The 21,387-nt window shown below is 36.0% G+C and overlaps 1 protein-coding gene and 1 pseudogene across 1 annotated transcript; one reads left to right on the top strand and one right to left on the bottom strand.

Moving 5' to 3' along the window:
* The first annotated feature begins 9,533 nt into the window (after positions 1-9,533).
* LOC149560647 (putative disease resistance protein At4g27220) lies at positions 9,534-11,708 on the top strand. Its single transcript, XM_089827655.1, has 2 exons — positions 9,534-10,088; positions 10,200-11,708. Exons 1-2 carry the CDS (start codon positions 9,534-9,536, stop codon positions 11,706-11,708), a joined length of 2,064 nt encoding a protein of 687 aa, XP_089683781.1.
* A 4,748-nt stretch (positions 11,709-16,456) lies between these two features.
* LOC149560646 (putative disease resistance protein RGA3) lies at positions 16,457-20,566 on the bottom strand (annotated as a pseudogene).
* Between the last annotated feature and the right edge of the window lie 821 nt (positions 20,567-21,387).

Here is a 21,387-nt window from a genome sequence, read left to right as displayed (position 1 = left end):
GTACACAATTACCAAAAGATATGTTGAAATACATTGAATAAAATACCTAATTCCTCAAGAAAAATATACGTTTCCCCTCCAAGAAGAGGATCCCAACTCTTGGGCAATCATGTGATTGTCTTCCGATGGTATTTCTATGATCATGTTCAAATCAGGGCCATCATCTTTGAGGTTAGCTGGATTAAGATCTATTAGCTTTTAAACTATCAACTTGATTGGATGTTGCCTTGTTGCCCCCATTTCAAGAAATACAAGTTCATAACCTTTTTGGGTGCTATATTGAGAATTAAATGAAATAAATAATAATTTATTATGTATTTTTTAAAGGGCACTAGCTCAATGGAAGAACACCTACTTTACAAGCAGGAGGATGGTGGTTCAATTCCATTGTGCTCTACTATGACCAAATACACTACCAAAATATGTGACTAAATATGCTACCAAATATGTGACGACATATAATATTAAATATGCTACTAAATACACTACCAAATATGTGACTAAATATGCTATTGAAAATGCTACTAAATATGTGATCAAATATACTATTAAAATACTACTAAATACACTACCAAATATGTGAGTAAATATACTAAATATGTGATTAAATATGCTACTAAATGTACCACTAAATATGTGACTAAATTGATGATCAAAATTAGGAATCAAATAAGTGACTAAAATCATTTAGTAGTATATTTAGTAGCATTATAAATGACTGGATATTAACTACTATTAGTCACGTGATTGGATTTAGTTACATATATACAAATTTTGGTGGTCTTTTTAGTCACATATTGCTATTTTTGTACTAGTGTAAGCACCATTGGGTTGTGATATTTGATTGGGCATTTCTCTGAGCTTGTGCAAGGTATTGATGAGCTATCACATGCTACAAGATTGCATTATCTAGCCCTACAACAATCTATCTTAGTTTTTAAAGATTTGACTTTGTTTGGATTTTGCATCTGTATCTTGCCTATTGCCAAAAGTTGCAATGTTGCTCAGTTAAAATGAGCAAGGTTGTATATATTTAAAGTTTTTGGTCCTAGGATCGAATCGTCTACTTTGTTAGCTCTGGTTGGTCAATCTTAGCCTAGGAAAACCTCATTTCAGCATCAACCACACTGAATGGAAGTGTCCCTAAGGGTCTCTATGCACTATCAAGCTGTGATCTATGACAAAAATACAAAAATCATGACATGTTTTTACTTTTAATGTCTTATTACATCAAAATAAGTGACATATGATTACATATTATAATGAATTTGATAAACATGATACATTTTCTATATAAAATAACAAATGTTCATGTGTTTGATTAATTACAAGAAAGTAAGTTGAAATACAAATGTGTATTCACACATTGAACAAGTTGGATGGAAATCCAAGTTTTATGTATATCAAAATGAACAATATATTATGTCATATCAATCATATAGTTACAAAAAGATGTTATGTCTCATTGTTACAGTACAAAAGTTGAATACCTAAAAAATGTCAAATGTGTACAATAGAAATTTTGAATGTGCACAATATAAATATCGAATATATACAATACAAAAGTTGAATGCCTAACAAATGTCAAATGTGTGCAATATAAATGTCAAATGTGCACAATACAAATTTTGAATATATACAATACAAAAGTTGAATATATGTAATGTCATGTGATGACCACAACTACGTATGGATATCACATCAATATCTATGACTATGTAGAATCATCAAAATTGAGCCTCTTTGATGCAGTTTGTGGCTCGCCAAGTGTCTGTAGATGAAAATATAAATTATATTTTCAAATATCTTATCTATTAGTAATATGAAAATAACTAGAAATTGGGTTCTAAATTGTGGATAGTTGAGTTGTTCATTACCTTATCCCTTTGTCCCACAGTTGGACTGAATGATAGTGGTAATGGGATCCTTCATCGATGGGTGGGACTCTTCACAAAATGATGAGGTAGAGTGACAATGGAAGAAACGACTACCAATGAATCAATGTTCACAGGAGGCATAACCTATATGATAAGCGATTAAATTGTACTATTATAGAGTGGCATTAGGGACTACAAATAGAGTTAAAAAACAAAAAAATGTACTACAGCCTGAGCTAGATCTCCCATGCTAGAAAGAGGTACAAGCACTGATGAATCAATGCTAGTATGAGGCACAACCTGTATGGCAAGTGTTAAAATGTTAGAATTGTAGAGTAGGCATTAAGGATTTATATCAAACACATAAGCAATCCAAATTGAGATCATAAAGGGGCTTCAACTAAGACTCTACAGACATACCTCTAGCCTCTATTGTGTTTGACCCTGTCTTTGGCACTTAGGACTCCTAACAAAATGAAATGGGAAAGGATTTGCACGAAGTCTCAAAGAGTATTGTAATAGGTAAAAGATAAATAACACATGTTAATAAGACAAATTGTTGATAATTATTATACAATTGAAAAAAAAATGTACTCATTTGTAAATGCAATTGTTTAATATGTATATAGAACACATGCATACTATAACCTAAAATTTATGAGAATGAAAATATAAAATTTTACCTCTTCCATTGCCTCAACATCAGTAGTCTTGGGAGCATTCATCAACTCTACAAAACTAAATTATTTCTACATATATTCAAAAAATAAGTGAACATGTATTCATCAATATTGAGTACATGTATATAAATTCATTCATAATAAATTTAAAAATATAAATTTGACTTGCATTTAATACCTTTTTTGTTTTGGTGTTCTTGTTGATTTCTTTTCGTTTCCTCCAAACCTTGAGCTTTGTGGAGTACCCTAAATAAGAAACAAATATAAAATAAGAGGAATCAATAAGACACATCATGATTTCAACTCAAATCATAAACTTGATAGGTGTGCAAGCTATGATACCACATAGCTCTCAAGGCCAAAGTTAATGGCAGAAAGTGTGGCATCATCAATTTGAGAAATTTCAGCCACCCGACAAGCCCTATAAAATAGTAAATAGTATTGTTATAAATATGAGACATTGTTGTAAATGGAAAGAAGGTACAATAACAACAAGAAGATCATAGGAGGGAAAGAAGACAAGATGACTTGAAGGATGATATTGGAAGGATAGTACAAGGCCTACAAATTGAAAACAAAGAGATCGAGAAGGAAAAGAGAGATGCGAATAAAATTTTGGCAACTTGTCAAGAAATAAAAGTGGAGATTCATGATCTCCACACTCCTATAAGACACCCTATGCGATATGGAGATTCTTTTGTGAGGATGGGTATATGAAAGATGAACTCACATGAGGTTCATTAGATGGAGTTCAAGTATGCTAGGAGTAGGATATGTGGATGAGAATTAAATTGATTTGATGAATTTGGGAGGGTTTCAATGATGGTAGCAGATGGAAAGCTATTATTGTACTTTTAAGAATACCAATTATGAAACAATATTTCAAATAAAATGTATATTGTACTTCTAAGAATATTTTAAAAATTTACCTCAGGTGTTCTTACTCCTGGCGTCGCACCTCTAGTAGAATAAGTACTATGCGGTATTCTCGTACCACTTGCTACACCCTACATTACATATTGTTTGAACATATCAATTTAAAGTGATCTATAAAATTAAAAAATATTTAATTTTATGATATTCCTAGGTGATTAGACAATATCATGTCAAAACTCATGAGGTTCATTAGATGGGGTTTGGGCAATGCTAGGAGCAGATGTGGATGGGAATTGGATGATTTGATGAATGAGAGGGTTTCAATGATGGTAGGAGATGGAAGAGGATCTATAAGTGGGTTGTTAGTGTCATACTAATTAAGAAACAATATTTTAAAGCCAATGTGTTATTGTACTTTTAAGAATAATTTAAAAACGTTACCTCGTGTGTTCTTTCTCCTAGCCTCGCACCTCTAGTAGAACAACTACTCTGTGGTGTTCTCATACTATTTTCTACAATTTTCATTACATATTGTTCATGTATCAATCTAGAGTAATCTATAAATCTCATTTTGGTGATTAAATAATATCATGTCAAAACTCAAACAAACAAACAAATTTGTGTCCCTTGTCCACAGAAGACCACCACCATGAAATCATCTGTGAGTGTGAAATCCCCAACTTCATATGAAGAAAAAGTATGCCCACAATTTACACATGGATGAGATGACACTCCATCTTGAGTCACCTCCATATCTATCCCATCTCACATGTGCTGACAGCTAAAATAAAAATGTTGATTGGGCCCTAAAGATTGTAATGATGCATGTGATGATAATGTAGGTGGCACAAGTGAGGATGACAATATTGGTGCAAGTGACACAAGAAAATATGACACTAGTGGTGTAGTTGACACAAGCAAAGATGACACTGGTGGTACAGGTGATGCTGATGGAGCTATTGTAGGCTGTGATGACCAAGGTGTCATAGGTGACAATTATGGAGTTGTCGAATGTTGTGATGACCTTGGTGCCAAAGGTGATGATGGTGGAGCTTTTGCATGCTATGATGACCCTAAAGGTGCATCTGGTGATGGTTAGGGTGCCATAGGTGAAGGAAAATCACATAACTGTGAGCCATGTTGAATGATTACATCTATCAATGATGTAGCTGAATGGAGAGTCTATAAATCAATAGAGTCCTTTACAATTGATGGGAACACAACATGAGGCATGGTTTTTCATGTTGTACATCTCCTCTCATGTTGTGGTACCACCCTATGAGCCCCAGGTCTATCTTGCATAGAGTCTCTCCCTCTATCTTGGAACTAATGGATGTTAAAGTAATTTGGCTTCTCACCAAGGATGAACTCACAATATAGCTTTCTCAAAAAATATAGAGGCACCTCATAATTATTACATGGTGATAGGTCAAATACCATATACCACCTATCCCAAAAATATGATCTCATCCTAGCATTAGTGCAACAATGAATAGGAAAAGTTTTGGTTGTGTGTAACAGGGAGTTTCCAAATATAGGATTGATGAAAAGAGAACATATAGTACTACCTTTCTTTATGTCTTTATCTTTCACTTGCTGATATAATAACCCATTGGCGTAAAATGCATGACACCCATCTCTCCATGCACCCTATTTCGTAACCTCCCTAGACACCTCATTTGCATTTTGGGCCATCTGTTCAAGTGTATTCACTAGGGTTGAGTGGTGATCAAGTGTAGTTGACCGCAACCTATTGACCATTTTGGGTAATGTTGGCACTATTTTGTGAGAGGCGGTTTATGAGATCCTCTTATGTAGTAGTTAAATGATGTAATTGTATGTGTAGAGGGTTTATAGGAGGCAGTGGTTGTTGAATGTGAACATTGAATGGAGGGTTTTGTGGTTGTGTTACTATGGGTAGAGGGTTTTGTGGTTGTGTCATAACGGGTGGAGTATTTTGTGGTTGTGTCATGATGGGTGGAGGGTTTGATTGTGTAGGAGGTGGTCTTTCTTCTCTCCCTCATTTTCTTGGATTCCTTGATGCAACTATATTAAAAAAAAATTAAAAAATTACAAAACCTATAAATTACAAAACCAAATTACAAAATTTGATTAAAAAAATACATAAACTATGAATAGAATGAAGATTGACCTTGTTTACAGGGGGCCATGGATGGAGATGCAATCGAAAATCATTTTCTATGGTAAGCACGATCAGGTTTTGGTGTTCTCCTATGCAATTCATGTTGCTGCTATTGTTTGAGGGTATAAAAATGACCTAAAATGTGGACAATAGTAAAAATTTATACTTTAAAAAACTCGATTGGGTTTTGTAAAGTATAATAGCTAGGCTTGGATACCAAGCCTAGCAAGAATTTCACTTTTAAATAACTTGATCAGGTTTCCAAAAATCTAATCGGGTTATACAAAATTATGCTTTTTCTTGGGGGGGTGTCCACTTTTTTGTACACTATCTTGGTGCACTTAGCCTCAATATATTGTCTTGGGTGCCAGGAGGAGGTCTTTTAATTAGTGGAGGTTGAAGAAGTTCTTGCTCTTCATGTAGAGGGTTTTCATTTTGATCTTGTGGAGGCCTTTCATTTTGATTTTGTTGATCAGGCTTAGGATTTGGTGGTTGATTATTCACATTTCCTAATAAGAGACCAATTGCATTAAATAAATAAATAAACAAATTTGAAGAAAAACTAAAATGACATAAAAAAAAATGCAAAATCAAGAGTAAAAAACATACTTGATGATCTCGATCTTTATCTTTGGTGATGAGGAGACATTTTGAGGAGGAGGGTGAGAAAATTCTTCAACTTCTACAAACTGTGTGTGCATTGTTGAGGGGAAAAAAGGCACCAGCAAAAAGAAACAAGAGAAAATGTAATGGGCCACGGGTTTGCAGACCATATATAGAATTTTTAAACAGCACATGCACTTTGGCTTGGGCTCTACAACCCTAAAACTTGTGGAGCCCAAGCAAAGCGTGCACATGCTTTTATAATTTTTAAAATTTTAGTTTTGTATCACCTATTTGGCACCATAACTTGGTGCATTCACCCCCCAATAGAATTCCAAATTTTTTTGTAAAATTTACAAGGAAATCCATCACACCCAAGGGCCTTGTCATTTTCCATAGAGAAGATGAATTCCTTTAGGTCAATGAGGATGAGTATTTTCTTGCAGAATGTGCACTCGTCAACTGCAAGCTGATTAGGAGTAACAATAGTACAATACTTCAAGGCTTGGTCCATTTTCATAGAGTTTCTCTACATAGAAAACCTTCTCATAATGTCAGAAAAAGGCTTGAAGAATGTTAGTAAGGTCAGAGAAGATTTTTTGACCTTCCTTATTTTTTTAATCCCTACAGAAGTGTGATGAGCTTTGAGAGCAAGGAATAATTCTTTTGAAGCTTGGTCTTCGGTCTCAAGCGAGTGAAGATGAACCTTTATCTGAGAACCTCTAGTAGCAAAATTGTCAACAACCTACTTCTAATGGTGGAGAGTGGTGAGCTGAAATTGGAAATCTCAATCAGATGGATTCATGGCTAGGGCCACAAAGGCTGCACACATGTTTCTGGTGGTAGCATCATAGGAATACCTATTGTATAGAGCAAGTTTCATGTTGTAGATGTGAATAAATCTCATCATATGAGAGATGGCATCATTCCACCATTCAATCTAGCCAATGTGGGTGTGGGGCCAAGGCTCTAAATTCTAGACATGTAAAATTTTAGCCATAGTGGGATCATGACCAAAGATTGACATGTTAAGGATAAATTGCATTTTCGAAGGATGTCTTGGAGTTGTTTTCCAAGTAATAGTATAAAGAGTGGGATAATGGTCTGGGAAAGCCACATCCTGCAAAGGAATGACATGTAATTCCCTATCTTTAGAAAAAGAGAAAAAAGATTGTGTTGTTATCATCACATGATCTTGCCTTTTGAAAATCTATTAGATCACATTATTTTCCTTAGGAAGATCATTTTTAATGCAATTAAGAGTTTATTCATTTCTAAGTTAAAGGAGATCCAACTTAAGAAATAACATGAGTGATCAACTGAAGGAGGTTATCTCTTTGTTTGTTACTTATTTCTTTTGCATATGTTTTTCAGTTAAATTAATACTATTTTTTGTTTGGTGTCAATTGATCTTTCCTATAGGCAAATATGTTGATAGTGGAATAAGTTTTCATTATTAGTATTTAATTATTGAATCAGTCAGTTTGTATTGTATTAAAATAAAATTTATGGGTTTATAAACGCAAAATCAAGGATGTCTAACTATCAAAGCATAAATACCAAGGATCCTCTGTGGAGGTAGGATTATTTAAAATTTTGAAGCTTTTTGTTATTATAAAATCATGTTAGTAAGCTTACAAATAGGATTTCCATTTTGAAAACGTAATTAGTATTTATTTTTAGTTATTTTTTCAATTGAATGATTAGAATCATCCACATTGATCCATATTGTTTAATGATAGAAATGAATTCAACCTAGGTTTTGTTATCATGGAAACTTTCAACTTCTATAGAATAGGAAAATTTACTTGAAACAAATTGAAGTAGGTAGAGTTAGTAAAGTCTTAGGTGGATTCTAGAGGGGTCAAGAATTGATGTTAGTCAATGTTTTATAGTGCAATACCCCCAAATTTTACTAGTCTCTTCTAAATCCTTAGAGGAGACAACCTTGTACATGCCCTAGTTGACAAATTGATTAAAAATTAAATGATACAAGTTATCAATACAATGACTTTGACCATTAATGAGCTTGCCATTTTTAACCTACTTTAGTGCATTTCTTATGGTAAGCTTTTGTATTGAATTTAATGATTTCTCCTCCTCTTTCAACCATGTTTAAACTTGAGATTAGGTATGACACCTACGCATAAATTCTGATTTATCCACCAATTTACATAATTCATTTTTAGTGTAAGCCATTCACATTAACTTCCAAATTTCAAGATTTTCCCTAATTTATTTACACAACAATCCCTTTCTCAACACAAAACCATATATCCTAGGATAACTTTCAAAAACTCTATTTGGACAAGGCCAACTTAGGTAAACCTTGTCCTAAACAAGGCTGTCCTAATTTGGCCTTGTCATTGACTCGATCGACACTAGTCAGCCTTGTCCTAAAAGGTTGCTTTTTGGCAAGATTTTGGATTTAACACATTGATTTATAAGTTAAATACTCAAAATTTACAAAAAAAAATATCTAGATTTAATTTGTTCCTAAACATATGATATTTAAGACTAACCTTTTAGGACAAAACTAACAAATAGTGTAACAATCATTACAAAATGGTAGAATTAATTGATCCTACCCTAAACATGAAAGCTAGCATAGTTCCTCCAATTATGTGGAAATTAACGTTTGGTGTATGGCTAGCATTTATCCAATAAACTCTCCTTTCTGTAGATCTTTGAAATCCAAACCTAAGGGCTCGTTTGGCTACGGGAATAGGAATAGATATTTTGGAATACGTATTCTGGAATAGAAAATGGGGCTATGTATTCTTGTTCTCTGTTTGGTTCAATGAATATTTGATGGGGAATTTGCGGACCCCAAAATTTATGTTTTCTAAAATAAATAATAGTGGAATAGGAATACGTATTCCAATAACACCTATTTGGGTGGAATTGTAAAACCTCATTTTTGGACCAAAATTGGAATACATATTCCTATTTTACTTTGTATTCCAATTCCGATTTGGTGCATCCAAACGAAGAATTCAAAATTTTAAGAATTTACATATGCCTATTCCGTTTGTATTCCCATTGCCAAATCTGATCTTTTCAAAAACGTTATTATGGCATTATTATTATTCATTTATATTACTTTAGGCTCTAAGGAAAATAAAGTTACAGATACAGATGTAAAATAAAATAAAATAAAATAAAGCAAGACAGAACGCCAGATGATTTATGTACTGTCGATTCCAAATACTTATCATTGTAATGGACCAGAAGCCTTTTCTCTTACAAATTTGACAGTCGCAAGGGCTTATATTTACATTCAACCAAGTTCGAATTGCCCTGTTATTTAATTCTTTTCTCTTCCAAGTCCACAGCCTTTGTAGCACAGCAAAGATGGGTGCAGAATTTGCTGTTCTGATTATCAACTCCGTGGTTCGAAAGCTTGGTCAGGTCATGCCGCAAGATTTATTTATCTTTAGAGAGGACTCTGAGTGGTTCCAAACGCAGCTCAGATATTTGTCTGAGCTTATACAAGCTGAACCTCTCGAGTTAATAGCTGGGGTCAGTGGATTTAATAAAGTCAAAGAATTTCTTTCGGAAGTGAGCGACATTGCTCTTGATGTAGAAGATATAGTTGATGAGTGCGCTTTTGAGCATTTGTATGCAAGGTCCACTCAATCGTGTTTCTGCCGTTTCAGTGGATCGAACTTCTGGTATAAGATGGGGAGGAGGATTGAAGTGCTCAAAGATAGGATTAGGTTTACCGTTGAAGCGCCACGGAATCTCCATTTATTCCATAGTTTACGACATTTAGAACAGTCCTCAACAAGTACACATGATCGTAGACCACATAGGCCCTGGGCTATCCATTGGACAAATTCACGCGTAGTGGGTATTGACCACAAGGTGGATGAGATTCTGCTATTGTTAGACAGCCCCTCTGTTGGAGTAATTGCCGTAGTCGGAATGGGCGGGCTCGGTAAAACATTCCTTCTGTAGCACGTCTATGAGAGAGCAAAACATAGGTATGACTTTTCTGCCTGGATTAGTGTTTCACAGACATTTTCTGTTAGAGTATTGCAATTGGAGCTAGCCGCCCAACTTGATTTGGAAATCGGCGCTATTAGTGATTTCCGAGCAGCTCAATTGATACATGATAAGTTAGAGGGGAAGAGATGCCTGATTGTTCTGGATGACGTGTGGAGGTCAAGTTTAAAAGGTGACTTCATACAAACGCTTGGTCTTCCCACTGACAGTAATAACCTGTGTAAAATAGTGGTTACGACCAGAAGTAGAGATGTTGCTGCAAAGATGAGAGCTCATATCTATGAGATACAAAAGCTCTCGGAGGAGGAAAGTTGGGAGCTGTTTTGCTTGTTTGCCTTCCATGACTGCGAGGGAAATAGGCCGCCTGAGCGCTTGCAGAGCCTTGCCCATCAAATTGAAGAGCACTGCTGCAGGTTACCACTAGCTGTTATAACCGTCCCGGCATCCTTGTCAGGGTCTCGGTGTGTAGATCACTGGGAGGCAAAACTATGTGCATTCAGAAGTGATGTACATGCACAGGGAATGATGATGAAAATCCTCAAGTTGAGTTACGACTCCCTTCCTTCCCATCTTAAATGTTGGTTTGCATATTTTTCTTCCTTTCCTAGAAATACACAGATATATTTCTCTACACAGAAGTATTTCCCTCGGGCCACAGGCACCCAAATTATATACCAAGATTATCTGATATATTTGTGGATAGCTGAAGGCTTTATTCCACATGAAAAAGAGAAAGACCAGTGGCATACTGGGCTGAATTACTTACACCAATTTGTAAAGCTATGTTTAGTGAAAGTAAACACAGTTCTTGGCTGTTACACCGTGGATGACTTGTTTCTTGATTTGGTTATTGACATAAGTAAGGAACATAAGTGCGCATTTGACCGTCTAGTGAGAGAAACAAGATACCGCAGGTTAATATTTGTTAAAAAGTATATAAATAATGATTATTTTTCAGAAAATTCTCTTCATCATCACCCTTTTCTCCGCACTATCTCATTGTCGCACAATCCAGGAATTACAAGTATTCCGGAACACCTGCTTGATCTTCTGAGAGTACTCCGCGTTCTTGACCTTAGCAGCACCACCATCACTACATTGCCAAAATGTGTCGGGAAATTGAAGCTTCTTAAGGTTCTGAATTTGTCTCAAACAAAGATCCCAGAGGTGCAAGATTGCGTTAGACGACTCAAGTGCCTCCAGTATCTTGATGTTTCTGAATGCAGTAACATACAACGTCTACCTGATTGGATAGGTGAGCTAAATTCTCTTTCTCATCTTGACGTGAGTGATTGCTCAGAAGAACTTGGTAAGAGTTATATGACCAAAGGAATATCGAATCTCGCGCACCTGAGGACGCTGAGATCAGGATGGTGGCCGCTCTGTACTCAACAGAATGAATTCCTAGATGTTAAAGATGTGGGAAATTTAATCAATCTACAGGAGATAAGTTTTTCCTTAAAAAATATAGGTGAGTTAAGAAGTCTTGAAAATAGTACACTTAAGCGTCTGGTGAAATGAGAATTCTCAGAATAAAAAATGACATTGTTGCGAGGGTGGGCAGTACAGTAGTATCCAGTCTTCCAACATTCCCTGAAAAATTGAATGTTATGAAAGATCTTAAGCAACTTGTGCTCCATCGTTTCAGGATGTCAAGTTGGGTTTGTGGTATGGCAAATCTGACAGAACTTTCACTGTTTGAATGCAGTGATTATTCGTCTTTCCAAAACATGCCCAACTTGCAGACATTAGCTTTGAATAGTGATTCAAGATCAAGCGAGTTGCCAAGGAACTTTGGCCAATTGGGGGTATTCCCTAAGCTGATTAGGATGTTTATTTTTCACTTTCCTCTTTTAGAGAAGTTGCCAGAATTGGAGGAGGGAGCAATGGAATGTTTAGAACTGCTAAAGATAGAAGATTGTCCGCAGGTGAACAAAGTTCCAGAGGGATTGGAGCGGTTGAGGAGGCTTAAAGAGATAGTGGTTGGGAAGGCAAATGTTGAGTTAAAGGAGACACTGAAGGAAGGCGGAGAAGTTTGGAAGAAAGTCAAAGAGAATAATCTTAGATGTCTGATCAGATATTCCAATTGAGATATGACGAGTTGTGAAACATCTTTACTTTGAAAGATTTACTTTTAAAATTTTTGGTATTCAAAACAGAAAATTTATTGAGAGCCTTTTCAAGAGCACTGCATTCTGGCTTTTCTGTTAAAGAAGATATTTTATTACAATTGTATATATTGAGTAGCATAACTTTTTGTTAAAATTATAATACATCTATTATTTTATCAACTGGAAAATCAAGATGGTATATGGTATTGAAAAAACTGATGCACAATAATGTTCATAGAATTCATTTATCTGTAGAGCAGAAATATATTTAATAGAAATTGAATTATTAAACTTCAAATGCAATATGATCTTGTTCATCCTTCGTTTTCCATCTCGACCCCAAGTCTGGTTTAGGGTCAGATAGTGTCCAGCCATTGTCCTCCTCATCCTTTGAAAAAGCCTTGGAAAGCCACACTTATATCTACTTAAGCTTAGTCTTTGTCCCGTTGTCTGATAGAGATAACTAGTTTAACTTTGAGCTCGTCATTATTTTTGTAGCCAGAAAACCTAAGTCCTCAGGCTGGAAGTTCCTTGTCTGTTTTCTAAATAAACTCTTTCACAAACAGGTGTACAAGGCAATTCGCTTGCCTCAATTGCTTGTCAAAACCTGCATTTAACATACTTTCCAGGCGAGCGGCAAGAGAGTGAAGAACCATATCAAGGTAAAATATTTTTCTCTATCAAAGGTCTCTGCTATCAAATCGCAGAATCACTTCTATTATTCTTGATTTTCAAATTCTACGTTCCTGCCTCTCCTGGGGCACTATCCTTTGTTGCTAATCTGCCTCAGTTCGATCTGATGGTGGATCTATCATCTCCTATTGGAGTTTTCTCGTAGTCTCATAATGGGTGTCATGTGGTGGCTGTGGTGGGGACTTTGAATATGGCAGTTAAAAAACCAATTGCTCTAGGTTTCCACTCCTCTGCCTCTCAAGAATGTCCGTGCTGCTACTTCTTGTGGGTTCTCCGTCTCCAGTTAACTTATTTCCTATGCGGATTTTCATAGAAAAATCTTGCATGCTACTTCTACGGCCAAGGCCACTACTTTGCAAATTTTAAGATTATGTGAAGTTGTCGGTCTCGTGAGTTACTGTTGTTCTCGTTTTTCTTTTAGGTTAAGTAGGTTTGTATTGTGAGAAATATTTTGCCAAGTATAGCTTAATCTGTAAATTCTATTTTTTCGTTCTCTATCTAATTTGAATTTTTGAGTTTAGGAAGTTTTGTCTCCTCTAGTTGAAGATAAAATGGAGCTTGACTACTTTATTGGAGATTTTTAAGTATGTGCATTGATTCAATGAATGATAAGTACCTAATGTTGGAATATTAAATGCGGTAGTTGTCTTGCTTCTGGAGTCAAATGCCCACCTACCACTAGACAAATTGTAGAATAGCTAAAAAAATTAATACGAGTAGGTGAGTTTGAAAATGAGAGGGAAAAACATTTTTTGGTAGAAGACAAAAGGAATGTCTAAGATTCATTTCGACTAGATAGACAGAGAGGAAGAAAAGATAGAAGTTGTAGAGAAGAAGTGATCAGCAGATCAGTTGTTGCAAACACAGAAGGAATCGTTGTCGTGCCTGTAGTTGCACGTGTTCCCTTGTTCACTCTGTAAGTTTGTTGTTGTTGATTCATCCTGTTGAAGCAGTGATTGCTCCAGGCACCATTGTATGCAGCCATTAGTGCTACAAGTTTAAAGTTTATGAAGTTTAAAGTTGTTTTAGGGCAAATTTAGGGTTTTCTGGTTGAAGCCGAATGCTTCCAGATTTTGTGATGTTTTAATCAAAGTTAAATAACAAGCAATTAAGCATACTTGAATCCATTCCTCTTCCCGTGTTTATTGCATTTGAGAAGTTTGTTTGAAAGCTTAAAGCTCTGGCTCTCTGGTTTTAATGGTGAAAGCATTCACGTTAAATTTTATCTAAGTTATTATTTTTTCAGTTTGAGCTGAGCTCACTCGGCATCTATTGTTGCCGAGCATTTCTCTTTGTGAGCCGAGTTGCCCTTCAAGTGCCGAGCTCACTTAGCTCCTTCACGGGCTGAGCTCACTCGGCACCCTCCTGTCACTCGGCACCTTCATGTGCCGAGTAAATTTTTAAGTGTATATTTAATTTTTAATATTTCCCATAGGTAATGCTTGATGGGGGGATTTTCATTTCCTTTCGTTTGACTTTGGTCCATTTGGCTGCGGGAATAAGAATAGGGGAATAGGAATAGCTATTCTGGAATACTTATTGTGGAATAGAAAATGGGGGTATGTATTTCTATTTTCTGTTTGGTTCAGCCAGAATTAGATGGGGAATTCGCAAACCCAAAAATTTATGTTTTCTAAAATAAATAAAATTGGAATAGGAATACGTAGTCCAATTCCACCGATTTGGGTGGAATTGGGCTAAAATTGGAATGCGTATTCCTATTTTATTTCGTATTCCAATTCTGATTTGGTTTATCCAAAGGAAAAATTCAAAATAAATAATAAATCAGATCGGTTTATTGTAACCTTCTAATACTTATTTTAACTCTTTATGAGGAAATGGCTAGAACCCTTAAAAAATATTATAGAATGATATATTCTGTGTATATGCGATTGTCGTTGGGTTTGAGCTTTACAGTGCGTCGTTACTGAAATACAAGACCCTCAGTAGCCTTGCTGTTTGTTAGAATGTTTTAAGGAAATGGCATTTCATGGCAAACAACCTTCAATAGCAAGGCAAGTTAACTGTTTGACCGAATGCTTCAAGCATATGTTAGCTCAATGGATGCTCTGGTAGATAGGCTTGCAAAGTGTGAAATCATTCACAGGGTACGAAACTTTGAATAAGATGATTGCCCAATATGCGCAAAGAGTTTTGTTGAAAATATCTTCAGTAGCATTCAAGTATGTGCATGCAAATGTAGAACCATGGATAATAACGATAATATCTGAGGAATATTGTTTCATAAACTGCATGTCCGCAGGGTCTGTCGGAAATAGATTTTTTTGAAAATGTTTCGAAAAATCAAAAGAAAATGTAACCCGTAATATATGTATTTGTTATATGAACTTAAGAAATTTTGAAGCAAATGCAATCTGCAATTGCAAAGCTAGATTCCCAGCTCGGGGCAAGTTTTAAAACAAAAAATGTGCATTATATGTTGGAGAGAGATATCATCTCATGACATAAAATGGTTGTAAGATATATTTGAAGTGGAATTGTTGATAAAACACACACAAACATTTCAAGCAAATTAACCGTAGACAAAACAAGTGAATTGTTTGACTGTTTCCATAATGTACAGGCATATACAACGCACTTGAACCATGTGACAGGCAAATTGCAAAGTAAACATTAATGTACATATGAATCTCGGATCATAGATACCGCATGTAAATTATTTGACAGAACACCTCAGAGAATGAAAATCGGAATCATAGACAACGTGTATTAACAGAAAGCCTCACAGAATAAAAGTGTGCAGACTAACGCGAAGGAATTTAATGAAATGGCTTCAAGAAAATGCAGAGGCCAACATAGAGCCAATTTTTCAAACTTGGTCGCCATTCGCCATGCCAAGAAAAATATAAGTATAATATTGTAACAAGTGATGAGAATATATAATAAAAGTTAAAAATATTATAATAAATATTTATATCTATTTTTAAAAATTTATATAATATTAAATTTTTTTTTTATATAAAAAATGGACCAAGTAACAAATATTATTGAGAGTGGAACTTAAACCTTCTATATAAAATCACCCCAGTTCACCTAAACTGCCCGTGAGCTCTGAGAATATTAAAATTCATATCTATTATTACTAATAAAATAAATTAACCAACATAAATATTAGAATTGAGTTAATTAAATTAATTTCGTTTATTTCTTCCACTGAAACTTCAATTTTATTACCGAAAAGAAAAATACCACTGAAACTTGCATTCAGACAGATTCAAACGAATTTTCGATTCAATACACCAAAGTCATTCAAATTTAATCTATTTAAAACATAATTACAACAATTTCAACGGATCTGAATGGCTTTTATAGCACCAATCATCTTAACTACTAATTGTACAGAACCTACTCATGTAAATTCTGTAATTAGAACAATTGAACAACAACAACAAATTCTGTAGCTATTAACTCCATACTCTTATGAATCCATAAATTACTAATTAACTAAATGATGCGCACATTCGGATTGCTTTTTCTGATTTTATTATAAAAATCAGCACCATCACTCAGACTCTTTCTAACTTCATCTGTTCCTGTCATCAGACACTTGAGCTCCCTCAACTGTCCTAACCGTTCTAATCCCTCTGGAAGTTTCTTAAATCTCCAACATCTGATTAAATGGAATACCTCGAGGACGGCCATCCCTCCATCCTCCAAATCGGGCAAACTCTCTAGAAAAGGGAGCGTGTCTATAATCAGAAAGCGTAGTTTGGGAAACCCTTGGTACATTCCAAACGCCTTTGGTAATCCTGTGCAGCTCTTATTACCCACTAATCTCAAATCTACCAAGTTAGGCATTTTTGACAATTCCGGATAATTTGTGCATTCACAACCCACTAATATGAGTCGCCTCAGATTTTGCAGCATACACACCCAACTTGGCACAGCAAAAGTTTCCACATAAAATGTTTCGAGATCGTTCAGGTCAGCCATGGTCTCAGGGAGATCCTTCAGTGCACTCATATTCATTTGTAGCTGCGGTTTTGTAGACAATTCAGATCTTATTGACAGACGACGCATCTTGAGCAACCCAGAGAGGATCCCATCTTTGAGACTCTCGAACTCCTTCTCATGCTTAACAGTTAAGCTCAATTCTTGGAGGCATGTTAATCTGGCAACAGCCTCCAGCTTCAATAATTTGTTATCTTCAACAGAGAGCTTCAACAGATCTGATCTCATTACCTGCAAAGGCAGCAGCTCTGGTATTCCCTTCAGTTGATCTGTTCTCAGTACCCGCAAATACTCCAGTTCTGATATTTCCTTCGGCATATTACTCAGCAGCTCATCATGGCAAGCCATTACATTGAGATGCTCTAGATATTTGAGCTCATTTATCCACTCAGGCACACTTCGCAGGTGTTCACAGGCAGACAGATCGAGAAAGAGAAGACTCTTAAGATTTTCGACACACATTGGTACCTTATCAATATTTGTGGATGACAAATTCAAAAGCTTGAGAAGTTTTAGCTTTCCAACACTGCGGGGCAGTATGCAGATCTTAGTTTCGCTCAAGTCGAGGACCCTTAAGAATTTGACAGGCCTGAAGAAGCTATCATTAATTTTTTCGATTGGATTCTCATATAACGACAGAGTACGAAGAGAATTCGGACAAGAAGCCACGATCTGTGCGAGGAGCTGATCATTAATCCTTTGGTTGCCTAGTAAAACTCTTTTGGCAGATCTAAAATCGTCTTTAACGCTAAATGAACATCTGTTTTTTCTAGATATATCAATTGCGAAATCTAGCAGTAAGTCATTGATCTTGCAGTGTTGGATTAGAGAGTAATCCTCACATACTTCAACCAAGCCCAGATCTGCCAATTGATATAAATAGTTCAAAGCAACATCCCACTGGTCTTCTCTATCCCCAATAAATGCTTCGGCTATCCAGAGATTAATGAGATATTCGCAATCTATTTTCTTCTCCTTAGAAAAGAAGGAAAAATAAGAAAAACAGACCTTAAGATGCGGAGGCAAAGAGTTACAACAATCCCTGAGAGTATCTAAAGCTGGATTCATGTTAAAATCATCAACCTCAATGAGGTCACCCAATTTGATATCCCACTGACTTATTTCTGTGCATCCGGCGAGAGAAGCTCCTATTTACTTTAGAGCCAATGGTAACCTTCCGCATTGCTTTTCAATCTGACGCGCTTTCCCTTCAAGATATTTTGGTGGGGAATCATGTCCGAATGCATGACCGCGGAATAACTCCCAACTTTGCTCCTCTGATAAGAGCTCCATCTGGTAAGAGACAGCGCCAAGGTTTTGGCAGACACTTCTGCTTCTTGTTGTGACCACAACTTTGCATTGGCTCCCACGCCAAACTGGAAGACCGAGCCTCGTATTGATGTTATCTGCTGTGGTTGCTATCCAGACGTCATCCAGCACGATGAGAGACTTCTTTTCTTCTAAACCCTTATGAATCAGTTCGGCGGCTTGCATATCACTAACATGGTTTGAATCAGCATCTAAATCTTCAATTTCCACCATTATATCAGCAAGCAAAGTACTATAACAGTATGGCTGTGCTAAGGAAAGCCATATCGAATGGTCATAACGTCGTTTGATCCTGTTGAAAGTGTTTTGGAGAAGAAATGTCTTCCCTATTCCGACCATCCCTACCACAGCAACTACAGAAGTAGTTGGTTCCTCTAGCAAAGAAACGAGGTGTTGAATCTTGGATTCAATCGCCACAGGATATGAATCTCTGGGCAGGAAAATTTTTTCTCTTCGCACTCTCGGCGCTGCATTGCTAGATGGTTGTCCGGAGGTAGATAGCTGGACACCAGGGATAAGATTCAACTGATATGCATTTTCCTTAATGGAGCTAATTTGTTCTTTGACTTTTAGAATTCTCTTTGCCATTCTATGTCGAAAGAGTAATTCAGGCTTATAAACACAAGAGTGAGTGCCATTTCTGGTGTAAAGAGGCCGAACAGCACACTCTTCCAGAATGTCTTCCGTGTCCCAGGCAACGTCCCTAACGCGACGCAGCCACGGTTCGACACGCTTGTCATGCACATCCTTTGTATCTGCGTATACCAGACAGGCCCTAAGCTCCATGAGATCGGCCATCACTATTTCTTTAATTATTTGTTGTTCTGTCGTCTCCAGTTTCCCAACAATAGCATACGCAATTGCACCAGCTATCTTCAATCCTTTATTGTTCCGACTACTCAGAATCGAAACCCAACTAAAACAGACTGAAATTGCTTGACAATGCGTTAAAGGGAAATGTTCGAACTATTTGTTTGATGCGAGTGAAAATTCGGGTTTAGTGTTTGTGACAAAAATTAGGCAAAATGGTCACGGAAATGAATTTGCGCTTCATTTGATAAATTGTTTGATTTTAATAATTAATTTTAAAAGTACAATATAGTTGTTTCGTATTTTTAATTTATTTAATAAAAAAAATAAAAATTTAAAGATTCATTTACGTTGTTGTGTAGTCATTTTGGAGTATTTATGTAAGTTAATTAAGAAAGCAAATAAACTTCTTTTTAACAATTCAAGAGAAGTCCTAGAACATTCAAACTTCTCCTTAACAACAACCTTCGTGAACATGTCCGTTGGATTGATCTTCGTATCAATTTTTACAACCTTTAGTTTCCCTTCTTCTACTACATACCAAACATAGTGAGCATGCTTGTCAATATGTTTGAAGCGTCACTGAGAGGAATGATTGTGAGCCATAAAAATTGCACTCTGACTATCAGAAAATAAAACATAATCATCTTGTTGCCAATGTAGATCATTGAACAAGAGTTGCAACCAAATCATCTCTCTAGCTCCTTCGAAAAGAGCCAAGTATTTCGCTTCAGCAGAACAAAGTGCCAACACAATGTTGTAGCCTTGAGGCCTAACTAATGGCAGCCCTGAAAAATATGAAAGCATAACCAGTAGTAGACCTGCATTTTTCTCGATCTCTGGCAAGATCTGAATTGCTGAATCCTTGCAGCTGAGCATGATTTCTACCAAAATACAATGCATAATCAGAAATGCCCTTGAGATACTGCAATATCCATTTGACTGCCTCCCTATGAGGCTTCCCAAGATTGCTCATGAATCTACTAACTACTCCCACCGCATGAGCAATGTCAGGACATGTAGAAACCATAGCATACATTATGCTACCAACCGCTGATTTATAAGAAATATTATTCATAAATTCCTTCTCTTAGATTGTGTTTTGGGACACAAATATGAACTTAGGCAGAAGTGAGGAGCAAGAGGAATAGGAACATGTTTAGCTTCAACCATACCAAAACGCTCTTTAACTTTTTCAATGCATGATTGTTGTGACAAAGTAAGCACCTTTTTCGGTCCATCTCTAGTGATAGTCATTCCAAGAATCTTTTTGGCAGCCCCTAAATCTTTCATGGAAAACTGAGAAGCTAACTCTTTCTTTAGCTTGCTGACTATTTGAGGAGAAGTACAAACAACTAACATTTCATCAACATAGAGCAGAAGAATGACAAACTCGCCACTAGGAAGTCTTTTATAGTAGACACATAGATCTGATTTGTACCAGGTGATGTTGTATTCAGCCATGAATCGATCAAACTTAATGTACCACTACTTTGGAGCTTGCTTAAGCTCATACAAACTTCGCTTCAGCCGGCCATAGAGATGTTCTTTCCCTTTTGAACAAAGCCTTCAAGTTATTCCATGTACAGTTCCTCATTGATGTCACCATGTAGAAAAGTTGTCTTGACAACAAGTTGTTCAAGCTCAAGATCCCAAATGGCTACCAATCCCAAAACTGTCCGGATTGTAGTCATCTGCACAACTAGTGAGAAAATATCTACAAAATCTAGTCCCTTTTTTTGATCATACCCTTTGACAACCAATTGAGCATGATACTTCTTTATGTCACCATCTTCCTCTTTCACCTTATATACCTAATGATTTTTCAGAGCTTTACAGTTGGGTGGAAGTAGAGCTAAATCCAAAGTTTTATTGGTTTTAAGAGAATTCATCTCTTCTTCCATCACAATCATACACTGATTTTTATTAGTACTTGTACAAGAATCTTTGAAATTATTCGGTTCAATCTGATCAAAGATTAAAATCTCAAGCTCTGCCTCCTCAGAGTAAAATAATTCATAATCTGAATATCTTACCGGCATTCTTCTCTGCCTAGTAGATCGCTTTAAGGCTTTAATGTTTGTCTCTTTAGAATTATTTTGTAGTAATTCATGGTCACTCACATGTGAATATTTTCCAATTTGTTTATTCAAATGATTCTGAATATTAACTCTGACCAAATGTTTATTTTCTTGGATGCCTTTGTCTATGGCAGGCTGAATGTTGAATTCAGAGACATCTATAGGCTTAAGATTTCCTGCAATGGGAAATGCTGGCAATGACCC

The sequence above is a fragment of the Cupressus sempervirens genome, chromosome 4, assembly GCF_028749045.1.
Source record: "Cupressus sempervirens isolate cs-2001-9-10 chromosome 4, ASM2874904v1, whole genome shotgun sequence".
NCBI classification, from domain to species: Eukaryota; Viridiplantae; Streptophyta; class Pinopsida; order Cupressales; family Cupressaceae; genus Cupressus; species Cupressus sempervirens.
Note: the sequence above shows the minus strand (reverse complement) of the source record. Positions and strands in the feature narration are given on the sequence as shown.

What these genes read in the sequence shown, in the direction of transcription:
- LOC149560647 (XM_089827655.1), top strand. Translation starts at nt 9,534, where the DNA reads ATGGGTGCAGAATTTGCTGTTCTGATTATCAACTCCGTGGTTCGAAAG. An exon ending in TAGACAGCCCCTCTGTTGGA is followed by an intron (nt 10,089 to 10,199) that starts GTAATTGCCGTA and finishes AGTGTTTCACAG; the next exon opens with ACATTTTCTGTTAGAGTATT.